Below are 21,719 nucleotides of genomic sequence, written 5' to 3'. Positions count from 1 at the left end.
AAAGCCAGTTGGGCCAGTCACTTTCTCTCAGCCCAAGGAAAGAAGCAATGGAAAACCTTCCCAAAACTGGCCAAGAAAAGCATTACTGTAACAGTAGTAATCTGTTTATAGCATTATTTATCAATAAACTTTAAGTGAGTATGTACTGACTTGTTTTCATTAGAATATTTTTTTGAATTTACAAGGGGCATATTAATATAATGTCTGTGTCACAAGTTGCTCTAATTTTGATTTGTTTGTGATTGGCTTAGCATATTGTGTGACTCTAACTTTTACAATTTATAGCTTTCTGTGCTATATAAATTCAAACAAAGGAGGTTTTTTTTTTTCAACTGACAAATTGTAGCTTAGTGAGTTTTGTGAATTCAGCCCCAGTCCATATATGCTACCCTATGGTAATTAGATCGTCCTTCTGATTAAGTGTTCATGTTTTTCCTTTTTGTTGAGTAGAAAGTGATTGTTTTATTGCCCTTCTGCAATTGGTGATCTTCTGGTACCAGAGATTGGTGTCATACTCAGTCTCTGATTTGAGTTTACTTTTGTTTCCCAGATGGTATCCCAGCTTGAAGCTCAAGTAAGCCAACTTACCGAGACTCTGGAGACTCAGACAATGCTGCATCAGGAGGCCTTGCAAAGAGCTAAAAAATCAGAAAATAAATCAGAAATGCTTCAGGATCAGTTGAGGCGTCTAGAAGGAGAGCTGGTGTCTGGAGATGTGATGCGAGATGCTTGGAAACTGGAGAAGCAACAAGTAATATCTTATGTTTATAGGAAGGGTATAAGATGGGGTGTCAAACTCATGGCATCATGGCGGCATCACATGATATATCAGGACTTTTTCACCCTTCACTAAACTAGACGTGGGCGTGGCCAGCACGTGACGCATCCGGCCCTTGAGCCGGTAGTTTGACAGTATAAGGCAAGATAGAGAAAGCTTAATTTAATGATATAGTCCTGATTTTATCAAAAGTATGGTGTGATAGGTACAGTCATATTCACATAAGTAAACTTTGTTGGTTAAATCACTTTTCAGTATGGTCAGGGTGGTGATTTGAACATAAAACATATACATAAACATTCAGGATTCTTGGAGTGTATTAAAAAGTACTAGAAGAGTGAGGTCTTAGGGGGTGGGGTGAGCATCAATTCCTGAAAATATCTAAGGAAATGAATTGGTGTTTTGGATCTTGTAGAGGTAAGTTACTAAAATATCTTTTAATGCCAGTTCTAGACCCTAAGAGGCAATCTGTTTTGGGGTTAGTATTCCAAGTAAATTTTCCTGGAAGTTGCCAGTACTATAGAGAACATAGCAGGGGAACATAATATATTTTAAATGAAAATAAAATGTTACTGAGAAATCAGCTCTTTACCAGATAGAGAAGAATAAAATCAAAACTAGCTCTTACTCAGCTAATTATATTATTGAAGTTTACAGACATTCCATAGGTTTCATAGGACCCTTGCTATAAAATGTTTGTTCAATTAGGGTTTTTAAAGAAACTTTTTACTTTACTTACCCTTATCAATAAGCACTTATTTTCCTAACTTCAGCATATAAACCTGACCAGGGGGCTTCACAAATTTTAGCAAAGGGTTCTCTGCCCAGTTACTGGGTGGGCGTGGCCATGGCAGGAGGCCTTCTGCACCATGGCGGCGGCGAGGCGGGGGGATTACCCTCCCTGGGCTCTGGAGTCTTTCTTCGAGCCTCTAGGAGGGTGGAAACAGCCTCCCTGGTCTCTGGAGGCTCTCTGGAAGCCGGAAATGAGCCTGTTTCTGGCCTTCTTGAACTTCTGGGAGGCCCATTTTTTGCCATCCCTGAGCCTCCATGCACGGCCTGCACTTACCTGTATCCAAAATGGACCGCGTGGGGAGGGGTGGCTGGGGCCAGCCAGGAGTGGGATTTGGGCAGGGGTGGGATTCTACCAGTTGGCACCTATTCACTAGAACCGGTTGTTAACAGTCTAAGCAGTTCGGAGAACCAGTTGTTAGAAGGAATTACTGGCCTAATCCTGTAAGGAAGGCAGGAAGGAAACATTCTGGTGTTGCTTACAGAAACTGCCTCTCTGTTAACCCTTATTACATTCTTGGCAGGACTAGACTTCCTGTCTCAGGAACTTCTCTGGAGTTTTTTTTTCCCTTCCTTTGCTGGTACTTTGCTTGTGTGGAATGACCATTCAAAGTTACAATGGCACTGGAAAAAGTGACATATGACCATTTTTCACACTTACCGCACACTTGCCGCATCCCCACAGTCATGAGAGGCCAGGCGAGGAGATGTGTGCCTCAATGTGAGTGATGTTGAGTTGGCCATGTCCACCCAGTCACATGACCACCAAGCCACATCCACCCAGTCACATGACCACCAAGCCACGCCCACCAATTAAGCCATGCCCACAGAACTGGTTGTTAAAAAATTTGAATCCCACCCCTGGATTTGGGGGTTCTCCGAACTGCACAGAATCTTAGCTAGGGGCTCTCCCGAACCCCTGCGAACCCCCAGCAGTCCATTCCTGAATCTGACTCCACATTTGAGTATGTCAACATTTCCTTGATTCTGTTTTCTGAAATTTTCTTCTTTAGCTTTACAGTGATCACATAATGATCACAGTGACACTGCTTTGTGGCCAGTTTGGATCTTCTAAGTCATTGGAGGCAAATAAAGCCCACTGAAAGGGAAGCGATTGTTTCATTGCTCATTCTGTTGAACGATCCTTATTGGGGTGATAAAAATGTATGGATAAATGAAAAAAAATCTAGCAAAAAAAAGCTTGGCATAGTTTGCCTCTTTTGTGTCAAACCCTATTATTTCTGTATTTGAGTGCCATCTTAATGGAGCACAGCAAAGGCAGATTTTTCTGTCCTTCTCACAGAAGAGCACTGTGGTAGGCTAGGTAGAAATGTCCCTGTTCTGAATGCACTGTCCAAACTTGTCTGTAATAAAGTTTCATGATGTAGCTCTTGGTACAATCATTACTCTCAGCCATGAGAGAAAGACTTGGAACATTCATCTCTCCAGTAGGTACTGACTCAGTGAAAAATCTCTATGGGAAGCTCGGTATCTTATCCCCTTCCTAGGATATCACAGTGCCAGCAAGAGACAGGATAGCTCTAATAATTGCCTCAAACCATTTTCTTCCATACAAATGTAGATGCTATGGATCAGAGGAAGCTTAAAGGTTAGAAAAACGTGTACACTTTGCAAACTGTATGCCAGGCTGTGCATGCATAACTCTAGGAAGAGTTATTTGTTTCATGTCCTTTAGAAAACATTAGTACCTTTATTATTTTCCATTTGTTTGCTAAGTGAGAATGGAAGAACTCCAGAGATACAGCCATTGTACCATTTAGAACACAAGAGTTTTGTGGTATCTTAAACATTTTTTTAAAAAAATGTACCTCTTTCATCAAGTTTAGTTCTTGGTGACTTCTTGGAGATGTCCATTCAGTTTTCCGTTTTGTCATTTTATTGTAACGTTCAGAGTTAAATAACCATAGAATGAATGCCTTAACAGCCCATAAAGATCCCCAGCCAACATAAATAGTTGGGCTGCCACCCCATGACTGCATGTAGTGCAGATTAGCTTTATGACTGGTTGTGATATTCAACAGTCACATGACCACACATCATACTGGGCTTTTGCTGGTTTCCAGCATTATTTGCCAGTTTTCAACAAAAATGCTCAAGTGAAGATAACTTTCAGGAAAGGGAGAGGGCCACTCTGCCCCTCAACCTCCCTATATGTTTTTTTTTAATGTGGACCCAAATCAGTGGGCTCCAAAACACAAAGAGCCAATCCAACAACACAGGTCCTAGACAACACCCATACAAGCACACAGGCTGGTACTCATAGAACTGACTAACTGCTCTCTGTTCTACGCTTCCCCACTGCTTCTACACCTTCAGCTACTGTTCCTCCAACTACTACTCCTTATAGTAATACTTCAGTACCAGCTGCCTCCCTGCTTAGCTTTTATAGCCAACAGTTGCTATTCTGGCTAGAAGAGGCCTTAAATGGACAGAGAAACAGCAGCACAGGTGCTGGCCATTTTTAAGGCAAAATGTTCTCTCAAAGTCCCTATACAGTATGCAGGCTACATGGTGCTGTCCTGGAAGTGAACACCATTTTGAAGTGGCCACATTATGATCACTCATTGTTTTCATTGTGGTCACTTCCAAAATGGTGCCCACTTCCAGGATAGCACTATGGGGCCTCCATGTTGGCATACTGTGCAATGGAATGGCTGCAAAGGAAATCTATGGAAAATATAAGTGACCGAGCTATGATGAGAGTGAGGATGTGGGGTAGGACCCAGTGGAGTGAGAAGCAGGAGTAAGGTCTACGGGGACCCAGAGGGTGGGATGAGGGAAAGATAGGCCACATTACTGCAGTTGGACATAAGGAAAGGTGGGTTGCCAAGCAACTAAATTTTGTTCATGTGACCATGTGGGCATTGCAGCGGTTATAACTCTGAGCAGGATTGTAAGTCCATTCATTCAGTACCCTTTAATTTCAAACGGTTTCTCAATATATGGTCACAAGTCAAGATCCACCTGTTTACTTCCTTAATCCTTAAAGATGTTGACAGCATCAAAATGCGAACAATACAACAATATACAAAAAACAATATCACCTAAATAGTTAAAAGACAAATGCCAAATAGTCTTCCATTCTGACCAGTTTCTGGAAAGCTCAAAGGCTTAACCTTGGAGGGAAGCTATTCCACAGTTTCCCTGAGGAAGACAATTTTTTGGTCTCAGCCCTTCTCTCCCTACTTCAGGAAAGTGAAACATCACTAGCAGATCCTCTTGAGGTATATTTACTGGATGGTGGGTTCTGATGGGAGAAAGTTGTTTGAAGATACTGGGAAAGGACTTTATGTGCTACATTGAACACTTTGAGTTGTACCTAGAAATGTACTGGAAGCTAAAGGAAGGCCTGTTGTGACTTTTAGGAGGTGACACAAATTTGGAAAACTTGTGATATCTGTATTCAGAACTTTAGAAAAATGAAAACCCTTGCAACATGGCATAGCTTGCATGCTGTACTTAATGCAGATTAAATATTGGCATTCTCTGGTGGGCTGCCTGCCCTAGTTTTATTAGTGGGTGTTCTCTTTTAAGACCTGAAGACGTGGACAATCATGAGACAGAATGAGCATGGAAAGAAAAGAGAACCTTTTGGGGTCCATCCTATTGTAATGAAAAAGAATAAAGAAGACTTCCATGTGTTGGTTTAGTCCTGGCCATAAAAGTCTTTCAGAAAGCATGAATTAATTAAAATATTTTTCACATGTTAGATTAAATGCAAGCCCTCTGAGCCATATTAGATGATTTGCAAATGTCTGAAAATATATGCCTTTAATAGTTGCATGGCAAGAAAACATGAAGCAATAAAAATGTAACATTTTTATTGCATTAATAAATCTTTATTTCTGTTAAAGCAGTTGTAAGAGGCTAAGAATGCAAGCTTTGTTCTGAGCAAACTGGATGCCTTTCTCCTCATATTTTCTTTCCAAAGTATCTTAAGTTTCTGGATCAGCTCTCTGAAAAGATGAACCTGGACAGAATAGCAGTGGAGGTTGGATTTGACATGAGGTTGGATGCAGTGCTGGCTCGCGCAGAGCAGTTGATCAAGTTGGAAAGAGATACATTGACTGACAATAAGATCATGGTCCGAAACCTACAGAGGAAGGTAGGAAAAATATCTAAACAACAGAGCTATTAATGCTTGGTTCATTTTTACAGCATTGTATTACCAAACTAGGGCTGGAATAGTACTCATTTAAGTCTCACTCAAATCCCATCAAAGTGAAGAGAGAGAAGTAGGCTCCACATTTCCCTGAACGGAGCATATAAATCAATGAATATTTACTAACACAGGTACATGTTTTTTTTTAAAAAAAAATTCAACATGTAGGTAAAAACTCAGAAAGAGCAACTTGAGAACAAAGAATTGCATGTGAAACTTTTGCGTCAGAAGATCGTCCATCTGGAAGAAGAGAAGCAAGTGCGCACAGCCCTGGCAGTAGAAAGGGATGAGGCCAACCTCACACTCAGAAAGTTACAAAAGAAAACAGACAGATTGCAGAATGAACTTTCTTTGGCGAGAGAAACAAACACAGATCTGAAAGTTAAACTTGCGGACACGAATGAACTGAAGGTGGGTAATAAAGCTAATAGCGTGATTCAAGCCATATTTAGAGGGGTATGAATAAAAGATTTGCGTTTAACTTCATAATAACTATGCCTAACCTGTCCATCACAATTGCTTCACAGTAGAAAGCTATTTTGAAATGATTAGCAATGTGCCTTCTTCAAGAACCTGACAATTAGGAGGAGATAGCCCATCCCTGACACAACTTCAAATATGTGTAGCATTCTTCCTGCAAGTGAGCCTTATTTGGGTAGATGAGGCTCAGGGAAAACTGAAATACTTCTTGGCATCTTATATGATGTTTCCCTTATATCACTTCCATGTTGTTGTTGTTGTTTTTTGAATTTGTGTTCAGATCAAAGCGCTGGAGCAAGACAAAACCATAGAAGAACTAAGCAAATCTCAAGAGAAACTGGAAAAGATGAAGACAAAAGTTGAGAAGCAATTAACCTGTGTCCAGTCTGAGCTACATGTTAGAGAGCGTGAAGCAAAGGAAAATAAAGAAAAGGCTAAACACTTGTTGGAGTCCGTGACTACAGAAGCAACAGCACTTAAATCAACTCTTGAAGAAGTCATGAAAAGAGAGAAACAGGTGTGTGCCAAGATCACCAATAAGGGCTATGTGTTATTTGTCACCTTTATCCATTCATCAATCTAGATATTTGCTCACTGACAGGACAGGTAACAGTCTATTAAAAGGAATCATAAATAATCTAGGATAGTCAAAACAACACCTTGCATTCAGGGTGAATCATATACCACACAAGCATATCCCTGATGATAAGCTCACCAATTATCTTGAACCAGCTCTTTGATGCCCTACAGAAGACTGACAGGTTCGGGCCACCTGAATCTCGGTGGGTTAACTGTTCCATAGGGCAAGGCCTATTTAACAGAAAGGATTCAGAACATGCCCACTCTGTTGGAGAAAGGCAGAAATAATTGGAGACATCACTTGAGAATTTCAAGAAGAGATTGGACTGCCATTTGTCAGAAATGGTATAGAGTCTCCCGCTTGGGCGGGGGGTTGAACTAGATGACTTACAAGGTCCCTTCCAACTCTGATTATCTGTTATCAGAGTTAGGTAATCCTTGCAAATAACATGGCTCTATGCAATGAAGGGCTTTTGGGGGTAATAGCTAACGTCTTGACTTGGACCCAAAAATCAACGGGGCCCAATGCAGCTCACAAATACATCATAGTAGCTGGTGTTACTGTGCCATATACGTTCATAACCATTCAGAGCATGGCATTGCGCACCGCCTGTAAGCTCCACATAGAGCACATTGTAATAATTCTGATAGAAGGTGTGCCAACTTGGGTTTTGAAGCAATTTTATAAGTTCTCTTTCAATTGAAAAGAGCAAGGAAGAGGATATAGGCAGTAAGGAGTAAGAGCTCATCTACACATGTATGCTAGTGTGTGGTGCCAGTTACCTGGGGAACAAGTAAAGCTGTATGTACAGTTGCCTGGACAAGATTATGAATCATTGCACTACCAAAAACATTAGTGCAACCCATAGGATTCATTAGCATGCCAGAAGCTTAAAGAAATTGGCAGCGTAACCATTATGGTCACTAGACAGTTTTGTAGAGCTTCATGGGACTCTCCCATTAAAAGGTACCATAGAGCGATGTGACTGGAATATCACCTACAGGTTTCTGAGCATGTTTCAAGAGGTTTAATTAAGACACAGCAATAAAAAGTTGCAGTGATTGTACCCTATGATTGTCATTAAGTGTTGTACGTTATGATTCTTGATTCTTAACGAATGTATCTTTTCTTTTAAGTATACTGAGAGTATTTGCACCAAGACAAATTCCTTGTATGTCCAATCACACTTGGCCAATAAAGAATTCTATTCTATTCTATTCTATTCTATTCTATTCTATTCTATTCTATTCTATTCTATTCTATTCTATTCTATTCTATTCTACTCTACTCTACTCTACTCTACTCTACTCTACTCTGTTCCAATGGCCTTTTCCACTACTGATTATTGACCAAGTCACAGCTGCAATTATTCTGGGACAGCTTTGTTCTATGGCAGTGATGGAGAACCTTTCCATCCTCCCGTGCCAAAAGTGTGCGTGCGCACATGCACCTGTGCGCACGCATGCCAGCACCTATAAGGCAATGCACGTGGGGCCCCCATGCCCCCTGCACATTCGCACAAGAGTCCCTGTACGTGCCATATGTTTCTGTGCATGCATGTGTGACCCCCTATGCACACCATGCATTTCTGTGCATGAGCACGCGTCTCCTGTACGCGCCATGCCCCCCACACATGCGTGGCAGCTACGTGATGATCAGCTGGCGGGCGGGTGGCGCGCGTGCCTGCGCAGTAGACCTCCTCTGGGGTGACGGCTCGCATGCCAACAGAGATGGCTTTGCGTGCCACTTCTGGCACGCGTGCCATAGGTTCGTCATAGGTTGCCATGGTTGTATGGGGTCAGCTGTGTTTTATTGTTTGGAGACTTGTGCAAGTATGAATTATTTAGAAGTTATTTGGCAAAGAGTCCTCTTTGCATATTTCTCTCTAACTCTGTTAAATGGTCTCAAGAGCAGGGGTGGGATTCTACCAGTTGGCACCTATTCGCTAGAACCGGTTGTTAACATTCTAAGCAATGTGGAGAACCGGTTGTTAGAAGAAATTACTGGCCTAATCCTGTAAGGAAGGCAGGAAGGAAACATTCTGGTGTTGCTTACAGAAACTGCCTCTCCGTTAACCCTTATTACATTCTTGGCAGGACTAGACTTCCTGTCTCAGGAACTTCTCTGGAGTTTTTTTCCCTTCCTTTGCTGGTATTTTGCTTGTGTGGAGTGACCATTCAAAGTGACAATGGCACTGAAAAAAGTGACTTATGACCGTTTTTCACACTTGTAACTATTGCAGCATCCCCACAGTCATGAGAGGCCAGGTGAGGAGAAGCGTGCCTCAATGTGAGTGATGTTGAGTTGGCCATGCCCAGCCAGTCACATGACCACCAAGCCATGACCACCAACTAAGCCACGCCCACAGAACTGGTTGTTAAGAATTTTTAATCCCACCCCTGTTCAAGACTATATTGGAAAAGTCTTTATTTTAAGCAAAACAAAAACAAAAAAACAAACCTAGGGCACGAAGAGTGTTTTTCTTTTAAAACCCTTATTTTGCAATTATTATTATACTTCTGCACAATCTAATTTAGACCCCAATATGTTTTTGAAATCTCATCCTAAAGGGAAGGACCCACAGATAGTTGTCTTCATTACACTTTTCCAAGAAAAATAGTTTCTGGGAACAACACACAATGATCAAATGAAACCTTTGAGCCACAAATGCCGACTTATGGAACAGACGTGCCTGATGATCTGTGTGAATGTAACTCTAATGTTTTATAGATAGAGTTTTACTTACGAATGCCACATGAACTTATTTTTCAAAACTTGCCTTCCTCTCAAAAACAAAAATATTGCAATCTGTTACATCAAATGTCATCTATTTTAATAGCACAAGACTAAAGAACAAACAATAATTGTAAGCATTTGGCATGCGACCTTTCAAACACACTGACCCACAAAGGTCTGAACGTATTTTAAGGTGAATTCAGATCGTGCAGTGAGGTGTGCGATATTAAATATGTGACTCCAATACAAATTACACAGAACTTTTAAATTTTCCCCTCTATTTTGATTTGTTTTTTTAAAAAAATCACAATATGCTCCAATGTTTGGCACAAAACAATTACTTTCAGCCTCCTTCCTGTATTAATTCCTATATTAATAAGTAGATTAAACTGTACATTTATCTATTTATCTACCTGACGTCTCTCTGAGTTTAATGAAGATGTTAAATCTAAGCCCAGGCATCACAACTTCAGACAGGAGAAGGGGAATGTGCTTCTCTTGGGAGATATTCTTCCATAGTTTTTATTTTTAACGAAATGTCATGAGGAAGGGTTCCAAAACATTTACTGATTGATGTGTTGAATGTGTGTTGCCTGCTTTTTAGCATATAAAACTGAAAACTGACATTGAAGTGCAAAATATAATAATATAAAGATTTCAGAAATGCACTTAGGGGTTTTTTTTTAATTTTTATTCTCTTGGGCAGCCATCTTTGAGAAAATAATTTCTTTTTATAGGTGGGTAAATATATATGTGAGCCAGTTTGATGTAGTGGTTAAGGCAACGGGCTAGAAACCTGGAAACCATGAGTTCTACTTCCACCTTACGCACAAAGCAGCTTTCTCTCAGCCTTAAGAAGGAAGCAAGGGCAAAATCTTGCCAAGAAAATGGCTAGGACTAGTTCAGGCAGGATTAGTTCAGGCAGTTGATTGGAAGGTGCAGAAATAAACAAACAGCAACTACAGATAATTCTTGACTTACAACCACAGTTGACCCCGAAATTTCTGTTGTTGAGACAATTATTAAGTGAATTTTTACCCATTTTACAACTTTTTTTGCCACAGCTGTTAAGTGAAGCACTGCCGTTGTTAAGTTAGTAACACTGTTGTTAAATGAATCTGGCTTCTGCATTGACCCTGCCGATCAAAAGGTTGCAGATTGTGACCACATGACCATGGGACACAGCAATGGTCATAAATATGAACCAGTTGCCAAGCATCTGAATTTCAATCATGTGACTATGGGCATGCTGCAATGGCCATAAATGTGAAAAATTGTCATAAATCACTTTTTTCAGTGCCGTTTTAACTTTGAACGGTCCCTAAATGAACTGTTGTAAGTTTTTAGAATTTAGAATTCTTTATTGGCCAAGTGTGATTGGACACACAAGGAATTTGTCTTGGTGCAAATGCTCTAAATGTACATAAAAGAAAAGATATATTCATCAAGAGTCAAGAATCATAAAGCACAACACTTAATGATAGTCATAGGGTACAATAAGCAATCAAATCATACTAGGAAACAGTCAGTATAGATCGTAAGGATACAAGCAACTAAGTTACAGTCATACAGTCACAAGTGGGAGGGGTGGGTAATAAGGAGTGATGAGAAGATTAATAAGTAGTGCAGACTTTGTAAATAGTTGGACAGTGTTGAGGGAATTATTTGTTTAGCAGAGTGATGGTGTTCGGGAGAAAATGTCCTTGTATCTAGTTGTTCTGGTGTGCAGTGCTCTATAGCATCGTTTTGAGGGAAGAAGTTGAAACAGTTTATGTCCGGGATGTGAGGGGTCTGTAAATATTTTCACAGCCCTCTTTTTGACTCGTGCAGCATACAGGTCCTTGATTGAAGGCAGGTTGGTAATAATTGTTTTTTCTGCAGTCCTAATTATCCTCTGAAGTCTGTGTCTTTTCTGTTAGGTTGCAGAACCAAACCAGACAGTTATAGAGGTACAGATGATAGATTCAATAATTCCTTTGTAGAACTGTATCAGCAGCTCCTTGGGCAGTTTCAGCTTTCTGAGTTGTTGCAGAAAGAACATTCTTTGTTGTGCTTTTTTGATGATGTTTTTGATTTTAGGTGTCCGTTTTAGGTCATGTAATATAATAGAACCTAGAAATTGAGAACTACCTGTATATTGCTGTGAAACTGAGAGACTCAGAATGTGTAGCACATCCTCTTCAGAGGTCCCTAGTTTTGGTAAGAATATGCCACTGAATTACAAAACATACTGGCCTCTTTAGACTAGGTTTCACTAGTTAGACTTCAATTCCTGTAACTTAGAGAATTCTCGAGCAACAAACGAAATAATTATTTTTGCTCCATCGTGAGTTCCGTGTAGTGAGCCGTGTAGTGACACCACTAAAAGAGGCTCATCTGCTGACCACTCCTGACATCTTTTCAGATAATAGAAACATCAAGAGGAGTTTCAGGTGTAGATTGCTGTAAGCTAGCATTCTGATTTGGGAGAAGACATGTCATATAGTCTACCATATTTGTTTGCCTTTGGTCTTGCAGCTGGCAGATTTCCGAAGAGTCATCTCTCGCATGCTGGGTCTCAATATCGACACTGTGGCTCTTCCTGACTATGAAATAGTAACTCGTCTTGAGGGGTTGATCCATTCTCATCAGCATCTTTGCTCTCCTTGTGCCTGCTTCAAGTGTCAGTGAAAGAAGATAGACTCTTACAGCTTCTCCACTGGATGCCTCCTTTCTTTCTACAAATAATAGTTAAAACAGCAGAAGTCCAGGTGGATGTTCCAAAAGTTGACATTTCGTTGCAATACCAATGAAGTACCTTAATAAACAATATAATTGGGTGAACAGCTTAAGGTCTCAGCATCAAAACTGAAACAAAATTCTCATAATCATCAAAAAGTGGAATCTCTCAGATGCCTGATATTGAGCAGTGACTCCCTCTGTTCTATAAACTATCCTGAGAGTGGAAGGGCAGAAGGAGGAAAATCTTCTGTGAACAGATATTTCCAGATGCAACAGATCCTCTTAGAATACAAGTGTATGTGCCAATGCGCTTTCTTTGTAAAACAAGAGATGAGATTATTTCACAAGTAATTGTCAAGTAAATGGCAAGTCACAGAACAGATGTTCCTGTGTCTTCAGTTTTCCCATGTATATATATAATGTGCCTGTTTCGAGTCTGTGGCATGTATAGGAAGTTCCCAAGAATATCAGTCCATTTTTAATATGTTTACAATAGTGATTTAAATATTACAAGAGTTCTTTAAAATTGCATCCAATTTTAACATGTCAAAGAATTACTAAAATTTGAGGAAGAGTATTAAGCTAGAACTTACAGTACTTGGAAGAAGTATCACATTGGCACAATTAAACAGATAAGATTAGCACTTGGACAGCTAAAATTAAAATAACAACTGATTAAAAAATTTAAAACATCCATTTTGGCTTCAGTCCCATAATCCATGAAATATTTTCCATAGGGTCCTCAGATTTCTTGAACCTTAGCTTCTAAGAGCAGAGAAATGTTCATTTTAAAGGAGAAACGTCATACCTCAAGCTTCATAAGTAAAATAATAGCAATATCCATATTCAGTATTTCTCTGGTGTTAGGATTTGCCAAGACTGACTATGAATAAGTAGTATTCCTAGTCATTCCATGTTCCACCATGACCCAGAATTAGGGAGAATTATGTTAGTTCTTATAGTAACATTGTTCATTTCACTCTTTTTGGCAACAATAGAAAGTTAAGACCAAGAAAAATCAACACAGGAAGGGAAATGGTGGCATATTTTTCTTGCTGAAGCTTAAATACATAGATGCTTTGACTTTTTAGTAATCTACCAAATTAGCAAAGACTTAGTAATATTACAGGATCGGAGATTTAGAAGTGACAATCCATTCATCACAGGACAGCTCCCATAACTCAGTATCAGGCAGAGATTTAGAAGATCAAAGGTTCAATACTTCGCTAATTTAAGAAAACTTGAATCTACTATTCTAAACTACACCCCTTTTAGTAATTTAAATAAATGCTTTGAAAATGTCTATCTAGATCAAGTTTCTGGTACTATTTCCTTTGGTAGAAATAACATTTGGAAAATAGTTGTCATTTTTAAGTGCTGTGTGCATTTTTTAAAACAAACCTGTAGGTTTTAATGAGAATAAATCATTGCTGGATAGAATTTTGGGGGTCATTTTGCAAAATGTCTTTCATTTTCTTTGGAGTCTTGCTGAAACATTCTCTTCTGGTTATATGTAAAGATTGAATTGTAAATCTCCATTTTCTAAAAGAATATCTAAATATCTGTTTAAAGTTTCACATGTCTGACCTACTGAACAGGTAATACAGTAGAATGTCAGATCGATAGAAAACACAGGCTGCAACCAAAAGAGCTGCTCAATTTCCTGTGAAATATGTGGGTGGCTTATAAGATTTCTTTCAATTGCAGGGAAGAGTATCTTGTCACTGATAATGGCATGAACTTGCCAGATCTCCCTGGTTAGTCCACCTTCCCATTCCTTCTACCTGATTTTTTGGGTCTAAGAATATGGCTATATCCCAGGTCAAAGCATTCCATACCGGCTTGTTAATACCTGTTTTTGTCCCTTCATCTGTACTCTCAAGGGAACAGAATGAAAGACCCATTTCCCCCCATGATTAAGTTTTTAAATAAATGACACTTATTTGCTCATGTAACCAGCAGTATCAAACAAGGTGGTTATGGAATAGGTATAATAATACAAAGGAATGGAGTAATTTTTTAAAAAAATGAGGACATCCTTGAGAAGATAGACTAGTTATAACATATTAAGTAAGTCAAGGATCTGCATGTTACAGCTAGTCAACTGTAAATAGACTGAGCAAATGAGATAGGGAGGCAAAGAATGGGACACATACTGAGCAAACTGAATAGAAAATGAGAAATAATTCAAATACCTCCCCCATTTTTTCCTGCCAAGTTTGTGTCATTGGTTCCAGGTAGTCCAGAGGTTTGGGGACATTGGGTCTGAAATCCACACCTAATCTAGATACAAATTGCAGTTCATCCCACCAGATCACCTGGGGAAAATGAATTTCTAATATATTCACTTCCTGATTCCTATTTGAGAGTGTGACTTTAATTATAGAATACTTAGAAGACGCCAGTCAAAAAGCCACTACCTTAAAAGTAATAAATTGTTTTACAAGCCTGCAGCATTTTACACATTTTTCTATGAAACAGAAACCTTTTTTCTAATGTATTTGAAACTTGACAGATCTATTGTCTTAAAAAAATAAAAAGAATGAATTTGGGTTCTTAGAAATAAAGTGCTCTTGGTACTGTACTGAAGACATTGCTCAGTTGGGAAAAAAAAAAGAGAAGAATGATTTGGGAAATTTGGAGTTACATTGAATGAAAATTGAAATGTAATGTCACAAACAAATTGAATAATTAAGGATTTTGGCACACTTTTGATAGATATTAAAGTACCACAAGAATCAAAATCAAGCATAGGTGGCTCATAGCGGCATGTCCCAAACTGACTTCTTCCAGATTTTTTTCATCTGCAGTTCTTGAAATTGGTAAGCTAATGTGGGCAAAGATCAGGGAATATGAGACAAATAACCTATAACTTCTGCAAAAGTCATCTAGATTCTAATGGGAGTCCTCAAAGAAAGTAGAAGCATTCTGATAAGCATAGAAGCTTTTAGAAGTAACAGTGAGCAAACAATATGTGGATGGATTATGCAAAATAAGCTTTTTTTTTTCCAAAAGAATATAGTGGTATCAGGAAGAAACAGTACGTGTGCAATCCTCAGCATATTTGCAAAGGACCTTATCTGTTGTAAATCTACTTCTACCAGGAAGTAAGGATAGTAGTTTCTCTACTGCTATGCAGAGGATGCTCAGAATGGGAGGAATATTGTTCATAATTACCAAGTGGCATGTAGACATTTTCACCCATTTGCTACTGATAGTCCTCTAAAGAACAATCTCTAAAATATTTTGGTTATGATGCAGGTGATTAATTATAGGGTGCTGTCAACATGAACAATATTTAATTAAAAAAGGCTTTGAATTGTAGAAAACAGTGAAATAGCAAAGAGACACTAAACAAAATCTACTGGGAAAAATGTTTGGCAGCATTAAAAGTCAGATTCTGATTTGTAGAATGCCTGAAGACCACATATATTACTTTATGATTTTCAAGAAATGTTGGATGTAAGTTCTATTAACCATATTTTATTTAAGAGAGAAAAAGAATCACAGCAAACCATCATTAGGGCTCTGTATTTGAAGACGCTTAGAGTATATTTCCATATTTATTGTCAGCCTCACTGGAGATTCTGGGAATTGTCCAACACAGTAGGAAGGATTAATTTTTATTGTTTGCTGACATAATTAAGATGTTTGTAACATTCCCTATTTTGTAGGATCTCAAAGCATGTTATAATCAATAAAACCAGTAAAACCATAGAAAGTGGTTAAAGAAAGCTGACCACTGAACTAATGTTTTACTCCTTTATTTCATCCCATATGAGTAAAAGAAAAACACGTAAAGAATGTATAAGAGATACACCCTTTTCTAGACTGGGACATCCTTCCCTCATTCATGCTGTAATAATCTCATGGCTCAACTGTGGCAACATGCTGTACATGGAGCTGCCCTTGAAGACTATTTGTAAACCTCAACTAGTCCACAATGAATTGGTGTAGGTAGTTAAGGACATGCGTTAGTATGCTGATGTGACACCTCTGCTCCACATGCTACATTGTAGACCACTTCTGGATATGATCCAAGGTGCTACTCATGACCTATGAAGCCCTCCATGGCATAGGGCCTGATTATTTGAAAGACCACCTTATCCCTCATATGTGTGCCTGACTTTCTCAGGCTCACAAGTTTGCCACACCAGACTTTATTTCAAGGTCTTTCAAATAAACCATGCCATTTATCACGATATCAGGAAGCAGGTATTCTCTGACATAAATGTCTGCCTTCTGGAATGAGATTCCTTTTGAGATCAAAATGGCTCCCATCCTGCTGGTGTTTTAGATGGTTACCAAGACTTGATTGTTCTTTCAGGTCTGGACCCCCTCTACTGGATGTTGGATGATGGGATGTCTGCATAAGTGGAATTTTCCAGGAATGGGCAAACTGCAGATGCTGGACTACCTCAATTGGTAGAGCAACTGGATGGGCTTGAAAGTCAACTTTTGCACCTTGGTTTCCCCATCCTTGCATTAAACCTTTAAACCAATGCTTGCTGCTTTTATATTTCACTTATTCACTTCTTATTGCTTCCAGTATTCCATATCTTCAATGGAAGCTATAAAGCTGCAGATTTCCACATCTTATAGACGATTAGGTCAACTGACTATCTCAAGTAATCTGTATTATTAGTTGAATTGGGTTCTGAACCAAATTCATAAAGTGTATGTGTGAATGTATGCACGTAAGCACTTCCCACACAATGCATATAGACTTACATGCATACATATGCATTGTAGTAACTAAGACTACTTTTACCATATCGTTGTCTTTTCACAGATGATGAATACAAGATAACATATGGTAAAATTATATATGGATCAGTGCACTTCCACACAGGTAATTTAGCATGAAACAGATTGTTTGTGATTGCAGCAATCTACAGTGTATGCTTCACTGGAAATAAGTGACTATTAGCATATTCAGTGATAGACCTATCTTATTCCTATATTTTTAGTAAGAGCTACTGTGCCAGGGCTTGTCTCAACTGTTGAAGAAAGCTGGGAGATGGAGAAAAGAAGGTGCATGGGAACGAATTTGGAAATATTTAATGGAGAAAGGACATGCTCATGAACCATTACATTTTCAAATTGTTTGCTGTGCTAACAGACAGGGGATGAAATGTTATTATCAGCAATTTGTACCAGTATCTCACAAATACCAAGCCAACATAATGAATGGCAATACAAAGAGATTAAGATAAAATAAGGAAGATATAGATTACTATGAACAGCAGCCCTCTGGATATGAATCAAAAGATGAAATGAGATCATGGGCAACCCAGGCTTCTGCAATAATACAAAGGAGGCAGGACCAGGCATGAATCTTTTTGTACGGCTTGACAAATTTTTCTTAGTTTATTAAAATATAGAACACAAACAAAAATGAAAATAATGAAAAAGTAGGGGAGAAAAAGGGAAAGAGGAAAAAATGTAGGGGAAGGGAAAAAGGATTTACTTCTAACTCTTTTAAGCACAGTAGAATAAGGTACATACAGCCTCAACTGTTTACTTTAGCCTAATAATATATACTAGCCATTTCTAGACAATATATCATGGATTAGGACCAGTAGTGGGATCCTACCTTAGTCGCTACTAGTTTGATGGGTGATCGTGCGCACGTGCACGCCCCTAACTCACACACACACACACACACACACACACCAAACAAGCCAATCAACTGAGGATAAAGAAACAAAAAGCTAGGAGTGACCCTCCCACCCTCTCATGCGCTTTTTGGTCTTTTATCCTCTCAGCTGCTCCCTGGAGGCTTTTTTTCCTCCTCTCAGCTGATTGGAGGCGTTTTTTTCCTCCTCTCAGCTGATTGGAGGCTTTTTCTTCCTCTCAGCTGAGTGGAGGCCTTTTTTTTTTTTACTACCGGTTCAGGTGAACCAGTCGGAACCGGTAGCATACCACCACTGATTAGGACTCCCAATTTCCTTGCAAACCAAAAGATCTGCTATTGGCAGCTTTGAAAACCCGAAGAACACCAAAACCAAACAAAGGGAGGGATGAGTCGATGTGGCTGGAATGTGATAGTCTTTGTCTTATGCATGTTCAATTTAAGCCAGAAACAGCACGACCATCCAGTGAGAAATCCTGGCTAGACAGCTGGAAATAGATGTTCACATTTGCATTATTCAGAGAAGGTTCACAGATGAATAAATGTTCAAGTCATCATTGTTACGTTTGATAACTGAACTAAGGGGTGGGCGGAATGAGAGACCACATGTAAAAAAGCAACAACTGATAAGGTACCCAACATTGGGCCCTAAAGGACTTCTCTATTTCATGAAAAATGAAATATTTCATGAAAATGAGAATATCTGTAAGGGAGAGAAAACTAAAACCATGGAAATTCCATACCAGCAATGCCAAGGGATATTAGTTATGTTAATACTGTTTAAAGGTCCAAGGTGTTAAATGAGGCAGATGGATTTAGAAGTCCCAGTACTGAGACGGCAGGGATCACCTTGGTCGCCAACAAATCATTAATGACATGACCCAGTGAAGAACAGGACTTAACAGGACTATGGTTGAAAGATCATTAAAAGAAAAAGTGAGACAAAAACTGAAAGAGAAATATTAACGTTGGCTACTGTAAAAAGACAAAAAGTGATACATACAGAGATGAAGTGAAAGCAATAGAAGGACCAAAGAAACCTTTTTAAACAGAGGGTCTAACTCTAAAGATCCAGAACAGGAACTAATGAGAAGAGAGCAGTTTTATAAGTTTTAAAAGAAAAGGTAAGAAAAAGGGACAAAGAGATGAATACAGAGAGAAAAGAAAAGAAAGCAGAAGGATTGATAATATAAGGAACTTCCATGGTTATTTTCACTGCCCCCTCCCCGGGGGGGGGAGGAAATTGGCATGTTAATACCTGTTTTCCCCCCTCATTTGTAATCTCAAGGGGATAGACAAAGAGACCCATTTTTCCTCCATGATTTTTAAAGAAATGACACTTATTTTCTCATGTAACCAGCAATATCAAACAAGGCAGTAATAGAATAGGTTTAATAATTCAAAGGAGTATTTTTAAAAAGGGGGGGGCATCCAAGAAAAAGGGAGAGAAGGAAATACCAGATAATAAAATTGCATGCTAGCTTTTGACACTGCACGGTTAAATTGACAAGACGTGAGGAAGAGAAGAGAGAGAGAAGAAGAAAACAAAAAGAGGAAACAACTGTTTAATCCACAAGACTGTATTTAACTAAATTTTATTAGACTATGGGAGGTATGTAAGAGATATGCACATTGGCAAGGTTTCAAGTTCTATCAATATGTTAAAAGGAAAAAGACAAGAAATGGGATTTTACTTTTGACAGGCATCCAGGTCTGATCCACAAGGTGACAGCAAAGAGTCATTCTGCATCTCTGTATAATCATCTCATACAGGGCTGGTTTTCTGCCATCTACATTTGGTAGGCCTAATTTTTCAGAGTGAAAAAAAAAATCAGTGGTTGCCTTGATGCTGTTTCTTTTATATTAAATAAACAGACACCCTGGTGGTGGAAATTTGAGGCGCAAGCACCAAGGAAGTTTTGAACACTGTTTCAGAAGAAGCTGTTCCCAACTTCAATGATATGCTTGTATTTTAATGCTTCTGTCTTAAGTGGAAGTTGAGAGAATACACATAATGGGGATGAAATTGACTTTATTCTGGTGCTAGAATTATTCTGTTGTAGTAGTTCCAAGCTTTTTATACTGTATGTGTCTGAAGATAAAAAAAATAAAGACATTTGAATTATGGAGACCACTCAGAGGTGGTATTCAGCAGGTTCTGACCAGTTCTGGAGAACTGGTAGCGGAAATTTGGAGTTGTTCGGAGAACCAGCAAATACCACCTCTGAATGGCCCCACCCCCATCTATTCTCTGTCTCCCAAGTCCCAGCTGATTGGCTGGGTCTTCTTTTGTTGCCCTGCACAGGAGAACAGAGCTGGAAAGCAGGTTGTGGGATGGGGAAGGAATGGGATTTCGCAGTAACCTTCCCCCAGGAGTGGGGAGGGAATGGAGATTTTACAGTATCCTTCCCCTCTCATGCCCACCAAGCCACGCCATGCCCACCAAGCCATGCTCATAGAACTGGTAGTAATTTTTTTTTGAATCCCACCACTGAGACCACTCCTCTTAGAGGTTGCTGTAGGTAATCCTCAACTTACAACCATTCATTTAGTGACTGTTCAAATAACAGATTATCTGAGTTGGAAGGGACCTTGTTGGTCATCTAGTCCAACCCCCCATTTACACCATTTCTGACAGATGGCAGTCCAATCTCTTCTTGAAAGTCTCAAGTGATGGCGCTCCCACAATTTCCGAGGGCAGGCTGCTCCATTGGTTGATTGTTCTCACTGTCAGAAAATTTCTCCTTATTTCCAGGTTAAATCTCTCCTTATTCAGTTTCCATCCATTATTCCTTGTCTGGCCTATAGGCACTTTAGAAAATAGCTTGACCCCTTCCTCTCTGGCAGCCCCTCAAATATTGGAAGTCTGCTATCATGTCTCCCCTGGTCCTTCTCTTTACTAGACTAGCCAAGCCCAGTTCCTGTAACCATTCTTCGTATGTTTTAGTTTCCAGTCCCCTAATCATCCTGGTTGCTCTTCTCTGTACTTTTTCTAGAGTCTCAACATCTTTTTTGTGATGTGGTGAACAGAACTGGATGCAGTACTCTAGGTGTGGTCTTACTAAGGCTTTATAGAGTGGTATTAATACCTCCCTTGATCTTGATTGTATCCCTCTGTTAATACAATTTAGGATTGCATTAGCTTTTTTGGCTGCTGCTGCACACTGCTGGCTCATATTTAGCTGGCTGTCCACTAAGACTCCAAGATCCCTCTCACAGTTACTGTTATTGAGCCTGGTTTCACCCAGTCTATATGTGTACTTTTGGGTTTTCTTGCCTAAGTGTAGGACTTTACTTTTCTCTACATTGAATTTCATTTTGTTAGATACGGCCCAGTGTTCTAGTCTGGATCTTGAGCCTATCTTCTTGGGTATTAGCTATTCCTGCCAGCTTAGTATCATCTGCAAATTTGGTAAATTCCCCTTCTATTCCCTCATCTAAGTCGTTAATGAAGATATTGAAGAGTACTGGGCCTAAGATGGAACCTTGTGGCACCCCACTGCTTACTTCCTTCCATGTAGACTTAGACCCATTAAGGACTACTCGTTGAGTATGGTTTGCCAGCCAGTTGCGAGTCCATCTAATGGTGGTGCTATCTATTCCATTTTTTTCTAGCTTACTAAAAAGTAGATTGTGCTCTACTTTGTCGAATGCCTTGCTGAAATCTAAATATATTACGTCCACAGTATTTTGCTGGTCTACTAATTTAATCACTATGTTAAAGAATGAAATAAGATTGGTTTGGCATGATCTGTTCTTAACAAACCTGTGCTGACTGCTAGTTATTACTTTACTTGTTTCTAGATGTTGGCAGATC

General features: G+C 39.3%; 1 protein-coding gene across 2 annotated transcripts in view; it reads left to right on the top strand.

Annotated features, from left to right (window-relative positions):
• CCDC170 (coiled-coil domain containing 170) overlaps nt 1–12,649 on the top strand; it is a 73,128-nt gene extending 60,479 nt beyond the window's left edge. For both annotated transcript variants that reach the window (XM_026705015.2, XM_087939409.1), the window contains exons 7-11: nt 551–751; nt 5,520–5,693; nt 5,919–6,161; nt 6,511–6,747; nt 12,064–12,649. In XM_026705015.2, coding sequence (XP_026560800.1) covers nt 551–751; nt 5,520–5,693; nt 5,919–6,161; nt 6,511–6,747; nt 12,064–12,216 — 1,008 coding nt within the window. In that variant the 3' untranslated portion in view covers nt 12,217–12,649. The remainder of the gene's footprint in view (nt 1–550; nt 752–5,519; nt 5,694–5,918; nt 6,162–6,510; nt 6,748–12,063) is intronic.
• The last annotated feature ends 9,070 nt before the right edge of the window (nt 12,650–21,719 follow it).

Source organism: Pseudonaja textilis, chromosome 1 (genome assembly GCF_049901715.1).
Source record: "Pseudonaja textilis isolate UNSWEBS1 chromosome 1, rPseTex1.2, whole genome shotgun sequence".
In the NCBI taxonomy this organism is placed as follows: domain Eukaryota; kingdom Metazoa; phylum Chordata; class Lepidosauria; order Squamata; family Elapidae; genus Pseudonaja; species Pseudonaja textilis.
Note: the sequence above shows the minus strand (reverse complement) of the source record. Positions and strands in the feature narration are given on the sequence as shown.